This window comes from Dendrobates tinctorius, unplaced genomic scaffold (assembly GCF_039654945.1).
Source record: "Dendrobates tinctorius isolate UK_male_01 unplaced genomic scaffold, ASM3965494v1 ptg000037l, whole genome shotgun sequence".
NCBI lineage: Eukaryota > Metazoa > Chordata > Amphibia > Anura > Dendrobatidae > Dendrobates > Dendrobates tinctorius.
This window is the reverse complement of record NW_027361705.1, coordinates 12,247,383-12,273,368: the sequence shown is the minus strand read 5'-3', so window position 1 is coordinate 12,273,368 and position 25,986 is coordinate 12,247,383. Positions and strand designations below refer to the sequence as shown.

General features: G+C 44.6%; 1 protein-coding gene across 2 annotated transcripts in view; it reads left to right on the top strand.

Annotated features, from left to right (window-relative positions):
- The window catches only part of ANO3 (anoctamin 3), a 1,013,249-nt gene that overhangs the window by 621,527 nt on the left and 365,736 nt on the right, over positions 1-25,986 (top strand). The window contains exons 6-7 of one of the 2 annotated variants that reach the window (XM_073573878.1): positions 5,812-5,912; positions 13,114-13,158. In XM_073573878.1, the coding sequence (XP_073429979.1) occupies positions 5,812-5,912; positions 13,114-13,158 (146 nt within the window). The remainder of the gene's footprint in view (positions 1-5,811; positions 5,913-13,113; positions 13,159-25,986) is intronic. The other variant, XM_073573877.1, reaches the window with a different exon arrangement.

Genomic DNA, 25,986 nt, shown 5'->3' with positions numbered 1-25,986 from the left:
AGTCTTTAATTGTTGTGATTTTATTGATTGTGAAAAAAAAGGGTGGTGTTACAATCCAAAAAAGGGTGGTGTTACAATCCTTCAGCTCTACATCTCGAGCTTTCATCAGGGATATGACTACAATATATACAATAAAAGAACAAAAATCAATAAATAAACTTTATAAAGTATTATAAAACCAAAAATCTAGTGATAGGTGATACATAAGGTGGGGACAGTGTCAAACATCCTTTGTGAAGGTGTGTATGGATCTATAATGATGTGAGGCCAGTGAGTATGTATTGTGGTGTGATACGGTGAACATGTGAGAGGTTGAAAAGAGGAATAGAGTGAAGGTGTAAGGAGTTGAAAAGCATGAATGTGTAGGTAGTGTTGAGAAAGGGCATTAGGGGACAGTGAAGTGGAGTGGGAATAAAGGTGAGGTCATCTAAGGAGGCAGTGTGTAAGGGGTGCTCTTGGAAATGTTAAGGCATAAGGTATAAATACCTAGATCCTTGGTTTTGAGGTGTGTGTATAAGTGGTATAGGTTTGCCTTTGTAGTCCAGCTGCTGGAACAGTACCTATAGTAACCACTGAAAAAGGGTATAGGTTAAGGAATAGCAAGGTATATAGAAAGAAAAGATATAAAAGAAAGTTTTAGGGGTCACATACCGATGTGTAGGGTCAGCACGTGACTCCCGTCCTAAGGACAAAAAAGCAGGTCAATAAGCTGAGATGGAGAAAGGAAACCCAGTCTATGAAGACTGTAGGGCACCATTACCTTGTGTCCTAAATCTAGTCAGGTGTGGAGGAGGCCGGAAGTGCATGTGGCTTAGTGCAGTGATGTTAAATACTGTCAAGCACTTCCTGATTGGGTGGGGAAGGGGCGGGAATGGGGGGAAGGGCCATCGCCATCTTAGTGAGGTCAAAAATGTCTGAATGAATGTACTGAGCATGTGCAGGGCGGGGATAGAGAATGAGCATGTTTTGACTTGACAGGAAGTGATGGTGGCAGTCGCCATCTTGGTAAGGTCAAAAAATGTCAGAATGAATGTACTGAGCATGTGCAGGGCGGGGATAGAGAATGAACATGTTTTGACTTGACAGGAAGTGATGTTGGCAGTCGCCATCTTGGTGAGGTCAAAATTGTCAGAATGAATGTACTGAGCAGGTGCCAGCCATCCAGGAAGTGAAGTAAAAAAGGGAGGGTTGTGAGGAAATGTCACATGCATACAGGCGGCCATTTTAATGGTGGGACTGTGCTGAATTCATGCACGGTGATAATTTCAGTGCTGGTTGTGCCTATCAGGTTTCAGAGAAACTTCCTTTTCCTGCCTAAAAACAAAGAAAGGTAATTAGAGCAAGGTTTACATACAAAGAGTAAAATGGCGTTCATATTAACACATTTATGTCAGAAATATCTCCTATAAACCAAAAAACGTTGTGTAGGAAAAGAACTTATTTGGTAGTGATTTTAAACTCCTGATGAAAAACAAAACTAATTCACTATGAAGTGGAATTTAGAAGGGATTAATAATACATTTCAGATTCTCTATTGAGACCGTGTGGATGGAGGGTATTTAGGTGATATATCCAATACGCTTCACGCTCTTTGAGCGTTTGGATTCTATTACCCCCTCGTATGGGTACAGGGATTTGTTCGATAACCTGAAATTTCAGTTGGCTTACAGAGTGTCTATTTTCCACAAAATGGGCAGGAATTGGTAAAAGTGTGTTCTCACACCGGATGGTTGATTTATGTTTGGAAATGCGGTCTTTCACATGCTGGGTGGTTTCCCCAACGTATCCTAGGCCGCATGGGCATTTGATTAAATAGACGACAGATAGGGTATTGACTGTCCTCAGGAGGCACTAGGGCATTCTCAAGGCGGACCCCGACTTGTGTGAGTCTATCTCTGAGACACTATCTGTTACATTTAGGAGTAGGAAGTTTCTACGGGACTCTCTCACTTAAAGTAACTTTAATCCTACCAGATCAACAGGCACATGGCTTAACTGCAGATCTGTTGGCATGTTTAGATACGGATCAAGCAGTTTTTCCAGCTTTGCACACCATCTAAGTCTTTCAGGAGTGCGTGTCATGGTCCTGTTAGGGTTGGCGTGCAGTCACCGCTGAGCAAGGACTCACCCACACTACAGAGGGGCCCGGGGTCAGACACGGTCGGATAGTTCAGGCAAACAGGACCTGGAGAAGCTGAAGTCAGTGAGCAGTGAAGGACCTATGGTCATGTGACTGCAAGGGGGCGTGGCTTAGCGTCCTGCTGCCTGAGATAGGCAAAATACTCAAAGTCAGACAAACCGGGTCATGCACAGAGATAACAGTAAAGTACCAGGGATGAGAGAGAACGGATAGTCGGGGACAGGCAGTGGTCAAAGCCAAACAGACATAGAAGGTACCAAGCAGAATCCAACAAGCAGTATCCAGAGAACAGGCCGAGTCGTACAACAAATTATCAGGCAAACAAGAACACAGCACAAACACACTCAGGGGTCAACACACTCTGCCAAGGGCAAAAGTATAACTGATGGGAATAGGAGCTTCCTGAGGCCATAAGAAGCCTTCCCAGAACCAGGGAGAGGCCACAATAATGAGCCCCAGGTGTGCAGGTAAGCCTGCACTGGGATCATAACCTTTAACCTCAGAAGTGCCAGTCATCAGCACTGGTTCCAGACATTAACCCCACATGTGCAAGTCAAACCCGCACTCAGATCATGACAGTACGATTACTGGTTTGTTTTATAACATGAAACAATTTGCCAACTGTAAGACATTGTGTTTGGTTTTTTATGTACATGCACCTGCCACATGAACTATGTGGGTAAAACCAATAGGCAGTTTCTCATTTGCATTAGTGAACATTTAGAAGGTGTTAGGAATGACAGGGATACTCTTCTAGCCTGTCATGTCACTGAAAAACATAATGAGGGTGCAAATAGTATCTCATTCAGCGTTGTTGAACTAATTCCTGAACAGTAAAATTAGTGGATTTGGACAATAAAATTTTGCAGCACAAAATTTGCCTCTTGTTTGGCACGCTAGAGGGACATGATACCCTTTAGCTTCTATCTATCTGGAACAACTGTGTGTTTTAGTACTTCTATAATATTAGGTTATTTTAAATAATGGAAGGCATCTACATCAGCATTTTTTTCTGGTGCTAGTTTCAGGGTTCACTAGAACAATTAAGGGATAGTCATCGCTAAGCGGGGCTCTATATCGCCGCTTTTATGGGGCCAACTTCTGCGGACAGGCAGGGGTAATATAAGGCAAACTAGGAGTAGTCGGGCCCTTGCCACTTGTCCTATCAAGATATTGTATATTGTTCTGTGCCCAGCTCTGGTTTCAAGTTTCATGTGTCTAAACATGCTCCTATATTTTTAAGAAAACTTTTGGGGTGGTTTTAATACATTAATAAAGATTTTTTTTCTGTTTTTTTAAGTAATTGCTTATTCTTGGGCACTCATTCGCCATCTTGATAGAGTTGTTTAAGGCTGTAAGACATTCAGCTATCAGTGGCTTGTTCTGGAATGTACACTGCTAACTCTATATTTACACAAGCAAATACCATAATTTGAACAAGCACATTGCTCAGGACAGTGAGAGCCATGATTAGGAGACATGATGTGAAGGCAGCTGATGAAGGGACTGCAACGCTAGCGGTGACGGAGCTTCAGACGCTGCAGCCCGCGTCCGAGGCTCCGTCAGTGAATGATGGCATGTCGCGAACGTGTGCCGCTTTACAGCATGCGTCGCGATGCGCCACATAATGGGGGTCTATGGCAGCACTAACGGACTGCGTTACACCGCGGTGTAACGCAGTCCATTTAACGGACTGCCATAACGCAGTGTGACGCCAGCCTAATCACTGACACACCAAAGTGCTCCACCAATGTTATGCTCCCTTAACAGGAAGTAAACCAGAAGCTATAATTAACCGAAGAGAGTTCGCAGAGAGTGTGATCTGGCCTGTGGGGGAGCTAGCACCTATTTCATCTGAGTGTGTGTCCAAGGACATATGTTCAGTTGAAATGTATTGCGGCACATAAATCTGCCAGCAAAGTGCACTGTAATACAGGGCACAGGCAACTTACACCGGCATGCTTGTCACGTGCAGTGATGTTATGCACTACCCATGGAAGGCATGCCGAAGTCAGCTGCCGGCCTCTGCATCGGCTATGGAAGAGAATGACCCACGCTGTGTGAGGGGGAAGGTAAGAAGAATCGTTTATTTTTTAAATGTTTTGGAGACGAGCATCAGAAGACAACAGGAGCAGGTGACATTATTACAGGATGGGGCCAGGATTGTGGATATTATTTTAGGAAGGGGCCCAGGATCACAGGATAGGGACTTTATTATAGAATGGGGTCAGGATGGAGAACATCATAATAAGGAGACTCCGAAGGACATTGATAGGCCAGTATGGCTAGTAGGAGGACATTATTACAGAATGGAGCCAGTATGGAGGACATTATTACAGAATGGAGATAGAATGGAGGACACTATTATAGGATTGGAGACATTATTACAAGAAGGAACGCAGGACTGGGTACATTATTAAATAAAGGCTCCCATCATGGGGGAAATTATTTCTGTAAGGGGTCAGAATGGGGGGATATTATTACAGGAAGGGGCCAGGATAGAGGACATCAGTGTTGGACTGGGATTCAGATTCGGCCCTGGCATTTGAGAGCACACAGGCCAATTTGATTTGAAGTGAATGTGATATATATTGGTCGATTTTGGATTTATGGATTGCTCGAGATACAATGGTGTGAAAAAGTGTTTGCCCTCTTCTTGATTTCTAATTCCTTTGTATGTTTGTCACACTTAAATGTTTCAGATCACCAAACAAACTTAAATATTAGACAGAGATAAGAGAAGTAATCACAGAATGCCGTTTTTAAATGAAAGTCTTTTATTATTAAGGGAAAAAGAAATCCAAACCTACAGGGCCTTGTAGCTAGGCAGTGAAAGAGCATATAATCATCAGACCTCACCTGAGCAGAACTGTCACCATGCTGTCAGCAGGGGTCAGTTCACCACTAGAGTTAATCCCTGTGCAGAGCAGGAATCTAAATAGAACAAATATGATGTCCCTCGAGTGAAGGAGGGGCCCACAGTTGGCACAGGCCCATCTTGAATTTGCCCGAATTGCCAGATGACAAGTACGGCCCTGGAGGACATTATTATATGGGAGTTGAACACATATGTCTTTATAAGATCTAGAATGCTACATTTGTCCATATATCTGACCAACATGCAGGTAAGGAATCAGAATTAAATTTTGTACCAGGGCCTCTAGGACTCTAGTTATGTCACTGCTGTTCATTATATGCTACTGGCTGCAAGGATAAATGTTGCCTCAAAATGGAAGAGTGCAGACCTACAACTCTCTCATGTTACAGCACAATTGGATTAAATTATACTACGCTAGCTATTAACTCCTATTAAAAGGAATTTGTAGAAAATATTGTTTTATTCAGTTGAAAATATTGTCTCATCCATTTTAAAATCTTGATTCTTACAAATCATTGAAAATTCTTCTTATATTGCTGTAGGACATGTTTTCTATTAAGGAGCCTTATTTGTAATGTATAAAACAATGAATACCTTGTAGGGATCCCTAGTGAAAAATTCTCTAACTGGCCAAATGTCAAAAAAGGGGAAAAAATTGCAGAGTTCAAAATCTTGTACTCATGTGTAGTGACTGTGATTATTTGCATTTATTTTTTTCTGAATTTGTTTGGGATCTATTACAATGTAAATCCATTCAATTCCAATAACATTTTCATTTTTCTCCTTATTATAGAATTCCATAACCAACAACGACATTATGTTTGTAAAAGTTCACTGTCCATGGGATACATTATGCAAATACGCCGAGCGGATGAACATCAGGATGCCCTTTAGGTATTTTTGTTTGGGGTCTTTTCTTTAAGTCGTACCTTTCTTGTGTTGAGTGTCTGAATTATTTGCCTCTCTGCAAAATTATGTGTAGGTTTCTTTTGGAACATTGTGTTGTTATACAGCGGAACAGACCCTAATGTGTTCATGAAATTTTAATCTTTGGCTTATTACGGTCTTTTCAAAATTATTCTTTATTTGTACAATTGATACATTAGAATTGGGGCCATTCCGAAAAGTATACTATGGAATTTCTTTATTTGCTAATCCCTAAAGTCATGGTATTAGCCAAATCAATATTTTTACACAATTCCGACAATAACCCTACAGGACTGACGCCATCATTGTGCAGACTGCATCTCAAGAAGGGCGAAATACATAGAAAAAGGATTCTCAGCAGCAGAATTGAGTTGTTTGAAACTTTTGGAACTAAATCCAAAATTTGCAACAGTATTACCCTCCAAAGATCACACTGCATTTAAGGTGTGCAATAAGCCCCTTCAGGAGAAAGAGACTTAAATCTCTGGCACTGTCTATTTGGTGTAGCAATCTTAATAGACAATATCAACCATTTAGCGTGCTTTACCACATCACTTGGGATAAGAAACCAAACCAGAAACTCCATTTGCAGACACCTGTTTCAGGGTGTTGACCCTCCTCAGTGCAGATTCAAGAAAGTTTGAATAGGTGAGAAGCCTCTGACTGGGTGTTTAAGTGGGAATGATTCTCCTTGCAGAGAGTGCCAAACCAGTGTCAAGAGACGTATAGGCCATGCATTGCTGCTTTGATAATTAAAATATGCAAATAGCCTCATCATGAATATCAGGCTCAGACAGAATTTCTTTCACACGGATTTTGCCAAGTATTTCGGACCAAAATCCATTTGAAATCATCCAACAAGCAACCTCTCCATGAACTCAACTGGAAATTATTATTATTATTTATTTATATAGCACCATTGATTCCATGGTGCTGTACATGAGAAGGGGTTACATACAAATTACAGATATCACTTACAGTAAACAAACTAACAATCACAGACTGATACAGAGGGGAGAGGACCCTGCCCTTTTGGGCTTACATTGTTAGGGATGGCGAAACGCACTAATAAATAAATAATAATAAGTGCGTTCGCCGCCCGGGGTCCACCGTGCAGTAGGTGTTACACCGCTGCTAGATAATGGCAGACGCATAATATGGCGGTATATCGAACACGGGTTGAACATCACCCGGTGTGCATTGAGCGTACTCTGTTATCACCACATAGACGCTTAGAACTTAAATGTAAATGCTGAGCCTGTTGACCTCACAGGTCTCAGCAGTGTGCACACACGGTATACGGTCACAGGACTGGGCCCAAGACTCAGGGTCAATGTCCGTCTAGACCTACCGTGTGTGCGGCATTGCTACCGCGGATGCCAACAAGTGCTGCTGACTTCAGCTTGGTGACCGACCCAGCCACCACAAGACAATGCCCAAGAGGAGGCGCACTGTCGGACGCTAGTGCTGTAAGATGTGAACTGTGGCATGTAGTGTGCCACTGACTGGCGCTGACTCTATGACTAACTCCCTATCCACACACGTAATATCAGAGGGAGGGGATCTTAATGAGTCATTTGCAGGCACATGCGTTCATCATCATTCACACAGATAGCAATAAGAGTTTATACTAGCGCATGGCCGAGTGGCCACGTGGGCCTTTTATAGCCGTGCGCTTCTGGGACCTTCCACATCTCTGAGATGGACCAATCAGATCAGGAGAAGGACCTGAGCACTTGACTCCCGATCTCCACTGGGAGATCGTCTCGTGAGCATGCCCAGTAGCACAGCGAGAGGACTTAGCCTCTGGAGTTGCTTGCTGCAGAGCAGGCTGCGCTACTATTGCTGGTCCAGAGGTGGCAGCAACAACCAGACCCAGAGAAATGGTCTGAGCAGGGCGTCTGGATCGCCAAGATTGCTGTGCAGGTCCCTGAGAGGTCGGAGGGGAATGGGAGACCGCTGGCAGCGTGGCTCTGGATTCCTGCTGTGCATATGCAGGAACCCGATACCTAACATACATTCTACAGGATGGTGGGGAAGGAGACAGTAGGTTGGTGGGTTGCAGCAGTTCTGGTGTTGGTTGTGGTGATATATCCGGTAGTGGTGAGGAGGTAACGGGGTCATTGCAGGCTGTAAGCTTTCATGAAGAGGTGGGTTTTCGGGTTCCGTCTGAAGGATCCGAATGTGGTTGATAGTCGGACATGTTGGGGCAAAGAATTCAAGTGGATGGGGGATATTCGGGAGAAGTCTTGGAGGCGGATGGATGAGGAGTGAATAAGTGTGGAGTAGAGAAGGAGGTCTTGGGAGGACCGGATATTACGTGAGGGAAGGTATCGAGAGATTAATTTAGAGACATATGGGGGAGACAGGTTATAGATGGACTTGTAGGTCAGTATTAGTAATTTGAACTGGATACGCTGAGGGAATCGGAGTCAGTGAAGAGATTTGCAGAGGGGAGAAGCCGCGTAGTAGCGAGGAGAGAGATGAATTAGTCGGGCAGCAGAGTTAAGGATGGACTGAAGAGGTGTGAGGGTGTTAGCAGGGAGGCCACAAAAAAGGATGTTGCAGTAGTCAAGGTGGGAGATGATGAGGGCACGCGCAAGCATCTTAGTAGAATGAGGGTTGAGGAAATGACGGATTCTGGAAATAACTCCCTCCTTGACATCCTCCAATCTGGCTTTCGCCACCACCATTCAACTGAAACTGCCCTGACAAAAATTACTAATGACTTACTCACAGCCAAAGCTAACATACAGTGGTCCATCCTCCTCCTTCTCAACCTGTCCACTGCCTTCAACACAGTTGAGCACTGCCTACTGCTACAGATTCTTTCTTCCCTTGGCATCAAAGATTTTGCCCTGTCCTGGATTGCCTCATACCTTTCTGACGGCACATTCAGCGTTTTCCACTCTCACACTACCTCCTCATCTCGCCCTCTCTCTATTGGAGACCCCAAGGCTTTTTCCATCTATACTCTTGGCCTAGGACAACTCATAAAGTCCCATGGCTTCCAGTACCACCTGTATGCGGACGACACTCAGATCTACCTCTATGGCCCAGATGTCACCTCTCTGCTGTCCAGAATCCCGGAGTGTCTATCAGCCATATCCTCCTTTTTCACCTCTCGCTTCCTAAAACTCAATGTAGACAAAACTGAACTCATTATCTTTCCTCCATCTCATGTATCTTCCCTACCCGATCTATCTATTATGGTAAACGGCATCGTGCTGTCTCCGGCACCAGAAATCCGCTGCCTCGGAGTAACTCTCGACTCTGCCCTGTCCTTCAAACCACACTTCCAAACTCTTGCCACCTCCTGTCGCCTCCAACTCAAAAATATTTCCAGGATCCACCCCTTCCTCAGCCCTCAATCTACTAAAACTCTTGTACATGCCCTCATTATCTCCCACCTTGACTACTGCAGCACTCTCCCCTGTGGCCTCCCTGCTAACTCTCTTGCACCACTCCAGTCTGTCGTCACCTCTGCTGCCTGACTAATCCACCTCTCTCCTCACTACTCCCGTCTCTCCCCTCTGCAAATCCCTCCACTGGCTCCCAATTCACCAACGAATCCAGTTCAGACTGCTAGCACTGACCTACAAAGCCATCCACAACCTGTCCCCTCCCTATATCTCTGAACTAATCTCCCAATACCTTCCCTCATGTAATATTCGATCCTCCCTAGACCTCCTACTCTCCTCCACACTTATTTGTTCCTCACACAACTGCCTCCAAGATTTCTCCCGAACATCCCCTATCCTCTGGAATTCCATTCCTCAGCACGTCCGATTATCCACCACCCTCGGATCCTTCAAACGGAACCTGAAAACCCATCTTATCAGGAAAGCTTACAGCCTGCAATAACCATTCTGCCGCCTCACCACCGCCCGAGCTGCCGCCTCATCACCACCAGAGCTGCTGCACCCCTGACCTTCTGTCTCTTCCCCACTATCCCATAGAATGTAAGTCCGCAAGGACAGGGTCCTCTCCCCTCTGTACCAATCTGTCATTGTAAATTTGTTTACTGTTAACGATGTCTATAACTTTGCATGTAACCCCCTTCTCATGTACAGCACCATGGAAATAATGGTGCTATATAAATAAATAATAATAATGATATTTTTGAACTGGAGGCGACAGGAGAAAGAGCTTGGATGTGCGGTTTGAAGGACAGGCAGAGTCAAAGGTTACCCCATGCAGATTTGAAATCAGTGGTGTCCAAAAAATAAAATTACATCACCTATTAAAGGAGATTTTGGTGAATATCATGGTGGGTAGTCACAGGCAGAAGTGAGTTAGTATCTGCATCATATCACTCTGCGAATCGGTGGGTCAGCCTCGGATTTCTGCCAAAATTTATATTGGAAATCAGTGTCACAAAAAAAACCAACTATTAAGCAGATTTATTAAAATGTTCAAGCTTTTAGACACTCATATAATGAGACATATATATCAAAGTGATTCATAATACAGTAAATGTGCTTCTTTTTCAGACTGTCTACTCTAGCTTTACCACACCTATTAGGTGGCTTACTTCAATTTACGATACATTTTGGCACAATTTAAGTCTTGCTCTTCTACCAAACCGCACCTCTGCCTAGTAGCCCATATCTGATCATCAAGGATGTCAGAAAGCATACCAACAGCACATAATACATCTGATGCAAGGCATTAAAGGATATGTGCACACAACATCTTTACAACTTGGGCAAACTCACCAAGTTTTTCAATCTTGAGCCTCTACAGGAAAACACCAGCAATGTTTCTTTTAAAGTGTCTCTTTTGGTGCCTTCTTTCTGCTATCAATGCTTTTTTATTATTTTACATGTACTGTATAAATTAGCAAGCATCTTTCAACTTGGAAACCACCTGAAGAATTGTCAGGTCATTTCTTTTATCAGCTTTGTTGCTTTGGAAACCTGAAGCTTTTGAAAGAAGCTCAAAAACACTGAACATATGCTCAGCGAGTTGTTTTGACATTTTTTTGCATATGTTCATTGTTGTTATTGCTTCTTTAGCAATTTTTCAGGAGGGTTAAGGAGCTGACCTACCTGAAAATGAGGTAGCGTGCACATACCCGTTTTTCTCTGAGTTTTCAGAGAAAAAAATGGAGCAAAAATTGAAAGTTTTTGAAGAGTTTGGAGACTCAGAGAAGGATTTGGAGAGTCTCTACTCAAAAAATTCCCCCAAATAAGTTCTGTGTGGACATAGCTTAGCTTTAGACAGTTATTTGGTACAAACCAAGGCAGTATTCTGGAGCCTTTAGCTTAGTAAATCTGCTCCTCTTTGTGAATCTAGTCTGATAGTATCAGGCAACTCATATAGCAGAGGGACTCTTTGGATCATCTAAGAGTCCAGGGTTCAGGAGCGACCACAACTACTATAGCGAAGTTTCTGCTCAAAAACAATGTACAATTTTTAGTAAACTTTCTCCTGCATTTAGGAACACATTCCCAAAAATAGTAAAATATAGAATGCATTTAACCCATTAAATCGAAGTGGACAATTTTTAACAGCATCTATGCACGACGCGTTACTAGAGGGGCACTACAAGGAGTAACTCAACAGTATCTGCAGGTTAATAGCGTTTTTTTCTGGTGACAGGTTCCCTAAACCATTTGGTTGGTGGTAGATATTTTTTTTTCGTCCTGTAAGCACAAGGGTCACACATTGCCATTAATTTTGCAGCAGTACTTTCAATTTTTAGCATGCTTATGACACTTTAAAAGAAAAGCTTGGGCACCTTCAGCATTACAAAAGTTAAATTTTATTACAGCCATGCAAAAATACCTTTTTTCATGTCATTTGGAAGAAGATTTATTATAGTGATCAGGGTAGAGTAGCGGATGAGCACTTCCATCCGATAGCATTCACAAGAGCTGTCATTGCATTCACTGTGCCGGAAAGTCACATACACATAGTTACCTTCATCTAGGGAGAGATCGAGCAGGCTTGATACACATTTGCCCCCTTCTGTTCAAAACAGACATTACACTTTTATTAAGCTGCTGGAAACTATGTGAGCTGTCCAGCTGGACAAAGCAGACAGGACAGGAATAGGGGCAGCTTCTGAGACGTGATGCATAATTTATTTTAACAAGTTATTATCTTTATTTTAGTTTTCCTTTCATGCCATGAGAGGACTTTCTGCCTAAAGTTACTGCACTATAATGCAGTTAGGTGTTCTATAAAGTGAAGCTCAATCTCACTCCTTTGTGCAGACAAAGCTATCGGCATGCAATTCTATGCAATATCAAAAATTGTAAAGCAAGAATGGGACTCTTGACTATGCACGTATGGCATATGGCTGTTCTGGCTTGGAATACCCCTTTAATTATCCATGGCAGATTCTCTGAAACAGCTTAGGGCAGGTTCATACTATCGTTAATCCACATTTAAAGCCCTGGAAAACAGGATTTGTGTGTGTGCCCTGACGGGGCCACTGACTGTAATGATGTAGGTGGAATTACTGTATGCTCTTTCAGCATCATTTTTGGCTGTGTACGTCGATTTGAGGTGGGCTCCTTGTAGCCTTCATCAAATATGCAGATATGACTGAAAATGATATCCGACCATGCAAAATGTGATTGAGTCTGCATCTTTACAGTCATTTAGTCTGCATCTTTTGGTCTGCATCTTTTAGTCTGCATCTTTACAGTCAACATCACATACGTCTGAATCCTGTTTTCGAAGGCTGTAGACTTAATCCCCAATGGAGCCACTGATGTGCAGATCAAACGCAGTGTAAACCCGTACTATGGAATGACATGTGTGCAGATGGACGACTTGACTGTAGGTGGCCATAAACTTGAGATAGTATCTGGCATTGAGAGTATATAGACCCTCATTCACATTACATACTGAGTCCCCTAAAATTGGTGGTTTCGACCATCTTTTACTTATTGTGTATAGCCACCTTTAATGGAAAAGTCTTGCTATCAGGATATTGACCGTTATGGTGGCACTAGCACAGCTCGGGGAGAGGAGGGCCATGGATTCTTCACATACAGTCTATATGTTGATATGGTTGATGTAAGAAAGCATTCGAGGACATGGACACTGGTAATTTATAACTTAGTAGTTCTGTCTGGTTTCTGTATAAAGTGCAGGATGTAATAGGAAACCATTATAATTTGATCTGTTCACTTGACTCTAACCATTCTTTCAGGAAAAAATGTTATTACACTGACTGGAGGAGCAAAACCATGGGCAGGTTAGTGGGTGATGCAGTTATTTATTTTGCCAAATACCCATCCTGCACAACCAATCAAACCCTTTAAAGCAGTTGTAAATGTATACTAGGTATAGATACAGATTACTAAGTATATCACTATGCCTTGTGCAACTCGTGATACAGATGTAGCGTTTCCTAACATGACACATACTATGATGCAGGAAGTATCTCGATGCAGAAAACTGTAGCTTGTCATGTCCAATAGCTTGTGCTGTAGGTTCAGTTACTTTTTTTGCTGCAATATATCTTTCCGAATCATGGTATGGTTTATGTGTTGGGTAAAGAAAGCTACATCTGTACTGTATCATGGATTTTATAACAATGGAGACGGCCATTCACGTGTCCAAGAATTCTGTAGACGTTTTGTCTTCTCTCAGATACTTCCCAATGCGTTTCTGAGAATTCTTAGCTGGAAAATCTGCTGTACCAATGAACCAACAAAGCCGAGGTCTCTCTGCAACAAGTGATTTAGGCATATTAAAGGGAATCTGTCACCCTTTTTTTGGACTATGAGCTGCCGGCATCGACATCAGGGGCTTATCTACAGCATTCTGTAATGCTGTAGATAAGCCCCCGATGTAACCTGAAAGATAAGAAAAGCGAGTTAGATTATACTCACCCTGGCATCCGGTCCGATGTGTGTCGTGGTCCGGCGCCTCCCATCTTCATACAATGCCGTCCTCTTCTTCCCTTCCTGTCTTGGCTCCGGCGCAGGCGCACTGCGTCCTGCAGTGCGCAGACTGCGGGAGAGGTCAGAGAGGTCTGGCGCCTGCGCACTGCAGTACTCTGCTCTGCCCTCAACAGGGCAGAGCTTTGCACCTGTGACGGAGCCGCGATGGGAAGCAAAGAAGAGGATGTCATTGCTAGAAGATGGAAGGTGCCGGACCGGACAGCGACACCCATCGGACCCGGACTGCCCCTGGGTGAGTATAATCTAACTTGTTTTTTTTCTCTTTCAGGTTACGGGGGCTTATCTACAGCATTACAGAATGCTATAGATAAGCCCCTGATGTCGATGCCAGCATCTCATAGTCCAAAAAAAGGGTGACAGATTCCCTTTAAGTTTTATTTCTTTTATTAGGCTTCATTTGTAGGACGTCATAGACACTCGCGGACACAGACAAAAAAGGGCCGCTGTGCAAGAACAATACATGGGCCCCTTGCAGCCCAAGATCTCCAAAAAATGCAAAATTGCACGTGCTTTGGAGGTATAAATAGGCTCCCTCACCTCTTCTGGGGTCGCTTCTGTGTCTGAGGCAATGATGCTTTTGCCGAAAAAAAATGCTCATCATGCAGTGCTTTGATTTGCAGTAATATTATGGATACCATGACAGAACACCAACATGTCTTGTTAGAACTCTATGTGGTCTATCAGGTGCTGTTGGCGTCTGTCATGTGATGGGATCCGGGTCTTCTTCGTGTTTGGTTTTCTACTCATTTAAAAAAAACTATGAATCTTAACGCAGATGTGAATCCATCATAGCAAGGCCTCCCAACTCATCCATAGCTCTGCTGTTCAGACTTATATTAACCATCTGATAAGGCAAAGGTGAACCCAACCAATGCTTATAGTGGTCACTTCATGGTGGCAACTCAGGTCCACATGTCTTATCAATATAGCTGAAACCACCTTCTGGGAATCCCCTTTAGAAAGCAAACATAGATTGAATCTGTAAGTGTGATCTCTACCTTGGCAGTCAAAGTATTATATGGACGGCCATTCATGTAAATGCTTGCCACATAATCATGTGTATAGCCAGAGATCTATGAATCTAGGGCAGCAGGTTGGAAAAAGTGGCTGGTGGACAGAATGTCGGACTGGTTTCCAACAGCTTTTGAAGGATGTTTTCTCTGAAACTCGGCAAACATACCCGTCTGACATCATACAGCCGGTGCCTGATACCTGCTGCCTATGGAACCTTGTATCAGTTCATTTTAAAAATTGCAGAATTTGGCAATATAAAAATGATTACGGTAATTTTTATATCTACGCTGAGCAGAATGATATGTAGATTTGTTGGAAAAGGTTCAGAATTACTTTATCCACTGGAATCCCTGGTGTCTGTGTCCATGAATCCGGTGGGCGGTTCTACTAGTGATTGACAGTGATGTCTGCCTTACAGTTCTACAGGTTAGACTGTCAGTCACAGAGTAGGGCCACCCACTGGACATACACATGCAAATTCTAGAGAATTCATTGTATAAAATGTAACGTTTTACTGACACTTTTTTCAAAAATATGTATATCGATTTAATCAGCTCTTTCTTTTTCATAACATCCGGCCTGCACATCGGATACCATTTTCAACATGACAGTTTCCCTTTAAGAATTAAGGCTTCCTGATTTCTGCCTCTAGTATTATATGTAATTCGCTCGCTTGAGCAAAATTATTCCTTGGGAAAAGTTTATCACTAAGGAGGAAGACATGGATTGCTTCTGTTGAAGTCATTTAGCTGTCTGCATTGTTATACAGTAGAAAGTGTAAATTACAGGCATTCCCCAATAGTATTGATATCTCAGGTAAATTGCATCAGTTGTATTGCTCAATAAACATGGGCATAAAGAAATACGATGTTATTATAAAGTCCATTATGTTACAAAGTCTAACAAAGGCGTCGCTTCTGTAAAACACACAGAGGACGTCTGCTAATAGACCGCGCCTTGAGTGTCCCCGGGCGTCCTAATGAAAATCCGCACAATTAGTACACACTGTTCCGGAGCCTCAAGGTGCTCAATAGAAATCCAGCTGTTACAACTTTCTCCTTCCGCCGCCTGCAGCTCCCCACTTTGCTAATTTTTATTTAGAGACTGTGGCTTTTTACAGTGACAATTACAATTATTTAAGCCCCTGTTGCCAATTAAATTTATGCACAAAATTTACAAGCCTTCTGCAGTTCGCAGTAAAGAACAATATAAATTTCTCAACACAACTAATATAAAAAGTGTTTTTTTTCCAAATTCGAAGCAAAATGCCACAATGAAGTCTCAGAATGATTCACCTCCGTCATGATAAGCTTCCTTGGTACATAGCAGAGCATCTCCGGCTGTTGTGACCTGCTGAAAACATTAACTGTTAGACCGTTGTTCCTTGACAATGGCATCCAGTTGGGTGATATTGTTGTCAAGAAAGTGGTCTAAAAGATTAATAGCAAAAGAAAAAATCAAAAAGATAGAAAAGTCATTGAAATTTCCTAAAGATATATAATATAATAGTAGCACTGGCGTAGAGTGGGAGGGGCGGGGGGGGCGGTCCGCCCCAGGCGGCATGTGTGTGGGGGCGGCGCGGCAGCAGCAATTCCACCCTGCAGTGCAGTGCAGCGGCGGGCAGGGAGCGATGCGATCACGGCAGCTCCGCTGCCTGCAAGAGTGAATAGCAGGAGCGGAGCGGCAAGGGTCCGTCCTGCTTCCTGCCCGGAGGCCGCGCTTCCTGTTTCACACAGAGGAGCGCCGCTGAATGACGTCATCATTCAGCGGCCGCTGCTGTGTGAGGGAGGAAGCGCAGGCGATGCTGCGGACAGGTGAGAGGAGAGAGGTGGTGTCTTGTGTGTATGTATGTATGTATGTCTGTGTGTGTGTATGTCTGTGTGTATGATGGAGCAGGCAATGATGGGAGTGATGGTCTAGAAGGCAATGATGGGGTGATGGAGCAGACAATGATGGGGTGATGGAGCAGGCAATGATGGGGTGATGGAGCAGGCAGTGATGGAGCAGGCAATGATAGGGTGATGGAGCAGGCAATGATGGGGGTGATGGAGCAGGCAATGATGGGGTGATGGAGCAGGCAATGATGGGGTGATGGAGCAGGCAATGATGGGGTGATGGAGCAGGCAATGAGGGGAGTGATGGAGCAGACAATGATGGGGTGATGGAGCAGGCAATTATGGGGTGATGGAGCAGACAATGATGGGGGTGATGGAGCAGGCAGTGATGGGGTGATGGAGCAGGCAATGAGGGGAGTGATGGGGGTGATGGAGCAGGCAGTGATGGGGTGATGGAGAAGGCAGTGATAGGGTGATGGAGCAGGCAATGATGGGGGTGATGGAGCAGGCAATGATGGGGTGATGGAGCAGGCAATGAGGGGAGTGATGGGGGTGATGGGGGTGATGGAGCAGGCAATGATGGGGGTGATGGAGCAGACAATTATGGGAGTGATGGAGCAGGCAGTGATGGGGTGATGGAGCAGACAATGATGGGAGTGATGGGGTGATGGAGCAGGCAGTGATGGGGTGATGGAGAAGGCAGTGATGGGGTGATGGAGCAGGCAATGATGGGGGTGATGGAGCAGGCAATGATGGGGTGGTGGGTGAGAATACAATGATGGTGGTGGTGGAAAGGGCAATAAATGGGGGTGGTGGAGGAGGAGGAAATGATTGAGGTGGTGGAATGGGCAATGATGGGAGTGGTGGGGGAGAAAGCAAAGATAGTGGTGGAGAAGAAAATGATGGAGGTGGGGGAGAGGACAATAATGGGATGCGAGGGGAGGAGGACAATGAGGGGTGTGGGGGATTGGGAGGAAGGGGGACTTATAATGGCCTTAGGAACAGGGGGAGGTGGAGGAAGACATTATCGTTTATTATGTCTAACACAGTCCCTTAGTATATAGTGTACTCACTAATTCTGTATAACACCATCCTTAGTTACATAGTTTCCTCTTTTATTATGTATAACACCGCCCCTTATTACCTACCATCCTCTCTAGCTATATATGGTGCCGTCCCTTATTATATAGCTTCCTCTGCTGTTATGTATAGTGCTGTCTCTTACATAGTGTATTTTTGTTATTTTTGTTATTCACAGCGCCCTCTTTTATTACATGGTCCCCTCTCTTGTTAGATATAAAATGACTGCTGATCGAGGAGCCGGTGACCAGACGACCAGTCCATCAGCTCCTCCCATGCTCCATCAGCCATCATTGCATTATACAGCTAACAAGACAGGACGGTATGTAATAAAAAACAGGGCTCTATATAATCCAATATGTAAGGGACGGAACTGTACATAACAAGAGAAGGCACTGTGTATGGGACAGCAATATACATAATAAAGGAGACTATGTAATATATACCTGTATGTGTGTGTGTGGCTATATAATATCAATAATCTATCTATCTATATATATATATATACACACACACGTAGCTTTGACGCCATAAAAGGAGGGGGGCCCGGACACATTTCTTGCACAGGGACCCCAAGCTGTCAGTGTCCGCCCCCTGTCCGCCAAAATAATTTGTACTTTCTGTTTTTTTTTCTGTCACATTATTAAAAATTATTATTAAAAAAAGCCATTAGGTCTTCATCCAGCATCATCAAGCTAATACATACAGTACATATATATAGAGAACTGCAAGAAGTTGAAAGTCTAGAAATTTAGAAATAATAGCAGAGTTAGTAGCAGACTAAAAATTAGATCTTTGAGTGTAGTGTGGGCTCTTCGGATGCTTCCGAATTATCAACGACCAAAGGGGCGGCAAATTTTTCGACCGCCCCGGGCGCCACAAACAGTTGCTACGCCACTGAATAGTAGGAAGAAGAGTTTGCAAGTGCAGCGCTAAGCAGCATACATGTGGTAGACTCATGTGAAATTGCTGTCAAAAAGCATTGTGTCCTACAGCGATCCCAGCCAGCTTTAGAGGGAGCACTGCTTACAAGTTGTATTGGAAAGAGCTTGTAAGCGAGGCACATGTTCAATCGTTGCTTCAAGACTGTAACTTAAGCAATGAGACATGAACAAGAACATAAAATTATGTTAATGAGGATGGCAAGAAATTATAATCACAAGTAAATTGCTTAGTTGATTGTTTTTAACTGAACTTTGCAATTTTACCCTTAAAAACACAGGGAATAACCCTAAAGGGAATGTGTCATTAGGTTTTTGTTACCTAATCTGAGAGCAGCATAATGTAGAGGCAGATGCCTTGATTCCAGTGATGTGTCACTTGCTGGTCTACTTGCTGTACTTTTGGTAAAATTACTGTTTTATTCGCAGTAGATTAACACTAGAGGACTAGTAAACCCGCTGCCAGGTAGTCCTCCATATTCATGAGCTTTGTATAACCCCACCTGAAACACGGGTTGGAAGCTTTTTGCCTATTTGTAACATGTCACAGGGAGATAGTCATGAGCGAGTGTTGTACAATTGGCACCCCGACCAGCTACAGAAATAGGGGGACGTTTGAGTCCCTGGGTGTGGGGGGTGCAGTGTTGTGGTGAAGGAGGAGACCTCCATACTCAGTTCTGATTTGACTACCACTGCGCCAATTCTTTTGGTCTTCAGAATGAAAAAAGACACCAGTCTGTAGAATGCAAAGTCCTCTGTACTTCCAGAAACACTCAAACCCATCGAATAGCATGTGACACGTTTTTCTTGGTCATCATTCACTTTCTCAGTGATTATGGACACAGACACTTGTAATACATATTAGTGCAGAATGGCTGAGCCCTAAGGGTGACTCTGTTTCCTTGGAACCTCAATGTAACAGAGCTCAAGCTTACTGTTCCCACTACCTGGCAATCCAGGTGAATTGTTCTGTAGCTTGCCCCCGTTTTTTCTAATCCCTGGTATTTGCCACATACACCTGACTTCTTCTCCCTCTTGCTAACACTCTACCTGCTCCTTTTTCCTTCTTTTCTTAACTACTGGATCCCTCACTATCCAAAGATGCCCAAAAACTCCTTCACTTTAAGGGCCAGCCCTACAGTTAACCCTGTGTTCAAACTAAAAGTGGCCATGCCATGAAAGAAAACTATAAAACATCACTGACATCTAATGACCATACAATCAAACTACACTATATAGTATTACAATACAATAAAACACAGTGGTCTTAGAGGAGTGCCGGAACCTTTGATCACCCCCTCACATATGCAGAGTGTACATACAGAGCTGCCAATCAGTGCTCTGGGTGGGGTTTTACAGAGTTTAGCATTCAGAGAACTGCTAGATCTGCAGCAGTGATTTTATAAAAAATAGAGCAAGCATCCCAGTGAATGATATGTTGCTGGAATCAGGGTCTCTGCTCCTAGATCATTAGCTAAATCCAAATGATCGATTCGCTTATTATTCTAAATGCATTGAGCTCCCCCTAATGGTGACTGCAAGCACTCCTATTTTGAGCAATTATCTGCTTTTGTACAAAGGAGTCAGGGGATTTGGGGATGTGCATAAAAAATAGAGCTCCGACTTTACAAAATCAAATTATACGGAATGCCTTGAAGAGAATTAATATTTTAGTTGCGCATTTATGGCAGCAGATCCTCAGCATTGTTTATTCATTGGTACAGTGGAATTTCATTACTTCTTAATTACTCCGGCTCTTTCCTTCTCTTCTGACTTATTCAATGTGATGCAGAACAATTAAAGTTCTATCATGAAATGTGATTTGTATGTAGTAAATCTCTTCCGGAGGCCTAGGCCAAATGTATGAATTCACAACTGCTTGTAGCATTTACCCAGTTCTGCTTGTGCCTGCTTTACCTCAGCAAATCCTAGAATGCAAAATCCGGCTTGTTAATTGCATTAACCTGACTCTCTGGATCATGGATCCCATACATTAAAGCACTCTTTAACTCATAACCCGCTTCTTGGACTTTTTTCCTTAATTTTTAACAAGATTTTCTTTCCAGGGGTTCAGTAACCATTTGGGGATTGTTGTTTTTGTTCCATGAAATAATAATAACCCGCTCAGTTCAGTTTGTAGTTGTAGCAGGTAAAGGTCAATGGAACCTAATTGCAGCCAATATCATTCTTCCCTTGAAATATCATATATACTGGCGGAGTTGTCTGCGGTGCTATGCACGAGCGGATGATATCAATGTAAGTGGACGTATACCGTTAGGCTCTTTTCATCAATATGTTTGACTATCAAAACAAAAAATAACGTTCACTGTATTATAAAAATAAAATAAAAATGACAATTTCTATATACATTGAATAGACATTACATTTTCCAATATATTTTTTTTTCTATTTCCCAAGGTTTTCATGATTTCTTCTTGCTACTATTCACTAAGAACCTACATTGTCTATCTTTATGGCATACACTGTAGCTCTGTCCATAGTGATGAACACTTAGTTACTATGTACTTATCAGAACAGCGCCTTGTAATGAGCTGTGTTGCTGTGCATCCATCACAGGACCAGAATATATCATTGTCCACTGGAAGTAAATATGCTGCAAATTACATCCACAGGCTGCAATGAAAACCAGCAGTGAAAACTGACCAGCACTCAGAATTTAAAATCAACAAATTGTCAACGTCTGCTGTGCATATTCACCCTTTGCAATTCAAAGGGTCGAGGTACTGATATATTAAAAAAAAATGTATTTCCAAAAATGAATTAAAATTAATGCTATAATACGTAACGCATGTCAGGTCCAGAAGTGTGGCGTGGGCTCAGGAGCTGAGCCTGCACCATCTCTAGCAGATGATGGCTGTGTTACACAGCAAACATTTGTCTTTAACAGCATTGACTGGAGCTCACCACCGATCACTGCTGTTAACCCTTTAAATGTTGCTGTAAATGTATGACTGCCGTATATAAGGATATATATTACTATTGCAATGCTGTTTGGCTGCGTTACTAAAAAGTGAGTCTCTGGAAAGAAAACTAAATTATTTCCTTTTGGGAGCTGCCGGCTTTCAGTCATAGAGGTGGGTATGTACCGTACATATTACAGTCACTGCTCGCTATACTGTGAGTGATTGAAAGCCGACTCAGTATAGTGAGCGGAGACCGTAGCATCTCTGTACACACTTCTGTGACTCATAATTGGTGTCTCCTGGTAGAAAATAAGTTCATTAACTTAGTAAGGTGAGTGGGCAGCATCATAACCCTAATTACCTGCTGATTAACCCTTTATCTACACCCATCGCCTCCCGGGTGTCAATGGATTGCCACTGCAGCCCAGGGCCTACTGAAGGCCCATGTGTCACGTCGCTGTCAGACTCAGGGCCTGCTGTTCTGGCTTCGGCCACTAGGAGGCGCCGGACTGGCACGTCGCCGCCAGACTCAGGGCCTGCTGTTCCGGCTCCGGCCACTAGGAGGCGCCGGACTGACACTTCGCCGCCAGACTCGGGGCCTGCTGTTCCGGTCTCGGTCACTAGGAGGCGCCGGGCCATCACGTCGCCGTCAGACTCGGGCATGGCTGTTCCTGCCTCGACCACTGGGAGGCACCATGGTTCGCCTCAGGGTGAGGGTGGTGACAGAGAAGAGGCCCCTGCGCAGGCATCTGGTGGCTGCAGGCTCCGCCCCTCTGTCAATCATGTAGGGCTTACTGCATTCCCATCACACATCCTTCATCTCATAGTCCCATGCCCATATACCCATCATACATATCCTCCATCCCATGGTCCCATGCCCATATACCCATCATACATATCCGCCATCTCATACTCCCATGCCCATATACCCGTCATACATATCCTCCATCCCATAGTCCAATGCCCATATACCCATCACACATCCTCCATTCCATAGTCCCGTGCCCATATACATATCCGCCATCCCATAGTCCTGTGCCCATATACCCGTCAAACATATCCTCTATCCCATAGTCAAGTGCCCATATACCCATCACACATCCTCCATCCCATAGTCAACCATTATGACATCATAATGAGCGGCGGCGGGGCTTGCGACCTATGATGACATCAGCGTCGCCATGGCAACCGTTGTGACATCATAATGAAGGGCGGGGCTTGATAAGCCACACTGCTTCCCCAGTATGCAAATAGGGGCATTATGACATCACAATGAGGGGCGGGGCTTGACACACACACACACTTTTTCCCCCGTTAGTAGATAGGGGCAAAATTGCTTTGTGAATTGGAACGCGCAGGGTTAAAATTTCACCACACAGCATAGCTTAGGACGCTCTCAGGGTCCAGACGTGTGACTGTGCCAAATTTTGAGGCTGTAGCTGCGATGGTGCGGATGCCTATCCCGGACATACACACACACACACACACACACATACACATATACATACACACATACATACACACTTTGAGCTTTATAAATTAGATGATATATATATATGCAACCTATGATGACATCAGCGTCGCCATGGCAACCATTGTGACATCATAATGAGGGGCGGGGTTTGATACGCACACACTGTTTCCCCATGATGTAGATAGGGGCATTATGACATCATAATGAGGGGCGGGGCTTGACGCACGCACACTTTTTCCCCAGTATGTAGATAGGGGCAAAATTGTTTGGTGAATTGGAACGTGCGGGGTTAAAATTTAGCCTCACAACATAGCTTCGTACGCTCTCGGGGTCCAGACGTGTGACTGTCCCAAATTTTTTGACTGTAGCTGCGACGGTGCGGATGCATATCCCGGACACACACACACACACACACACGCACACACACACACACATATACACATACTGTACATACATATATACATACACACTTTGAGCTTTATAAAGCTCAAAGTGTGTATGTATGTATGTATGTATGTGTGTATGTGTGTGTGTATGTCCGGGATAGGCATCCGCACCGTCGCAGCTACAGCCACAAAATTTGGCACCCTCAAAACCACTCCTCATCAGGAACTACCTACAGAGCGGATGCCCAGATCCAGAGTTCACCCCAACTAGTACCTGACACTTCAGGTTAATGACAAATGCATCGCTGGTATAGGCAATGTATATTCTGGAGGCACCACACATCTCCTAAGTGCAGACCTGGGAAACGAATTATGTATGTGTATGTTAGGTATGAGCTGATAAGACTCAGCAACACACTTCCACAGGATGTTTTTTGGTGGCCACCCATACATGCTCGTTCACACACAGGTCCGGACCTGAATGTTTATTGCCCCACATTTGTTTGTCATAAGCCGGTGAATTCATTCTGCGATCGACAACAGAGACGTCCCCCTGTGTAACCATACTCACACCCCCGCTATTCACCAAGGGAACACCACCCTCCAACCCTTTACACCACGAGGTCTGCGCCTCCCAGGGTTGGCTAATGGCGAGGGTTGAGATTTGCCCCTACTCCCCCGCAGCACACCTGCTGCTCACACCGGAGAGGGAGGGACCTGGGATATGGGGAAAAATACACTCCCTGGTCGCTTTCCTCCACACGACCAGGAGAGGGCGGCCTCCTCGGTGGCATGGAAGACATGGCGTGAGCCCCACGGACCATAACAACAGTCTGCTCACTACCGGGACATTCCCCTTCACCTCGGGGAACCCCATACAGCACCCCATGTGGACACCAACTCCACCCACCTGTCTAGGTGCGACCGCCTGTATGAGCAAGTCCAGCTCCCCAGCAGCGACTCTAGGGGGCTTCATTGCCAGCCGCTATTAGATTTTCCGGTTCAGTCAGAGGAAAGGCCCCAGACCCTGATTACTGCTGCTGGAACTGCTTACATACCATGCAGCTCCTCACTCACCTTAGTGAGGCCCAGCAGCAAATGCTCACAGGTCTGAACAAGGCCCGAGGCTCACCAGAAAAAAAATTATATTGGTTGGTGATAATGTCACGTGCCCCGTCCTGTGTGACACGGCTAGCAGTCCGGTAACTACTACAATAGGACACGGCACGTGTAATTGTCCAGTGTGACGCGGCCCGCAGGCCGGTAACTAATACAAGACAAAGGGGGATAGGGAAACATTTACAATGGTGGGCCCTGCAATAGGGAACGGGGGACGTGGAGACCTCCTGCACTCCCCTGAGTCAGTGTCCCTAACGCTCCTAACGTTCCCAATGCCAGTTCCGCACCGGGCGCCACTCAGGAACCTGTAGCCCTGGCACACCCTACACCTATCCCTTGCTTGGGAGCTGGGTGGCGCAGGCACTGGCCCCACCGCTGCACTAACACCAACATGAGGAAAAGTGACAAACAGGGAACCACTTAGCTTTGCTCTGATGCACTTGCTCCTGGCAGCAGAGACCAACACCTTAGTGCGTCTTCCTCCACTGTGTCCAACACCTGGGTGCAGCTTTACTGCAACAGCGTCCAGCACTGAGTGCCGCCTTGGAGCAACAGAGTCCAGCACCTGAGTGCAGCTGTCCAGCAACTGAGTCCAGCAAACTGAGTGCAGCTCTCAGTAACAGAGTCCAGCAAACTGAGTGCAGCTCTACACCATAGCTGCCACTCCACCAAGCTTTGCAAGAATTCTACACTGACACCATAGCTGCCACTCCACCATGCTTTACACGAACTCCTCACTGACACCATAGCTGCCACTCCAGAACTCTGAATGAGCCGCCCTAGACTCTCCTCCAGCTCCCCATCTAGCTCCTTCCTTCACCCAGGCTTGTTGGAAAAGCCCAACAATAATAATATCACCCACCGGGGGCAAACTATCTCTAAAAACACCAGTGCAGTGACCATACTGGCCACCGGGGGCAAAGCCAACCCTGAGCAAAACAGCTCACAGGAAAAAAAAGGTTACTTGTGCATTTAATCTGACAACTAGTCCAAGAGGCAGGTCATTGGCTGCTTTTCCTTTCCCATTCCCCTAGTTTGACAGGTTTACGCACACATCGGGAGAGGCCTATTAGTCATGAATGGGAAGCATGGCAGCGACAAGCCTTTCAGTTTCTGTCCGACTCAGCATTCACATGTGGCACCCCAAGAGTTCGGTTGTCACAAAGGCTTTGCCTCCCTCCAGGGCGGAGTGATGTCAGGCCTGGAAGTAAGGAAGGGATCCCTTTATCAGGTAGTTCCAGCATACTACACAGTTCCTGCTCCAAGCCAGTAGGGGGAGCTCTAAACCTGACTTCAGGGGAGCTGCTCTCTCTGGTCAAGAGGAGGAAGTTAGGGAGCTAATG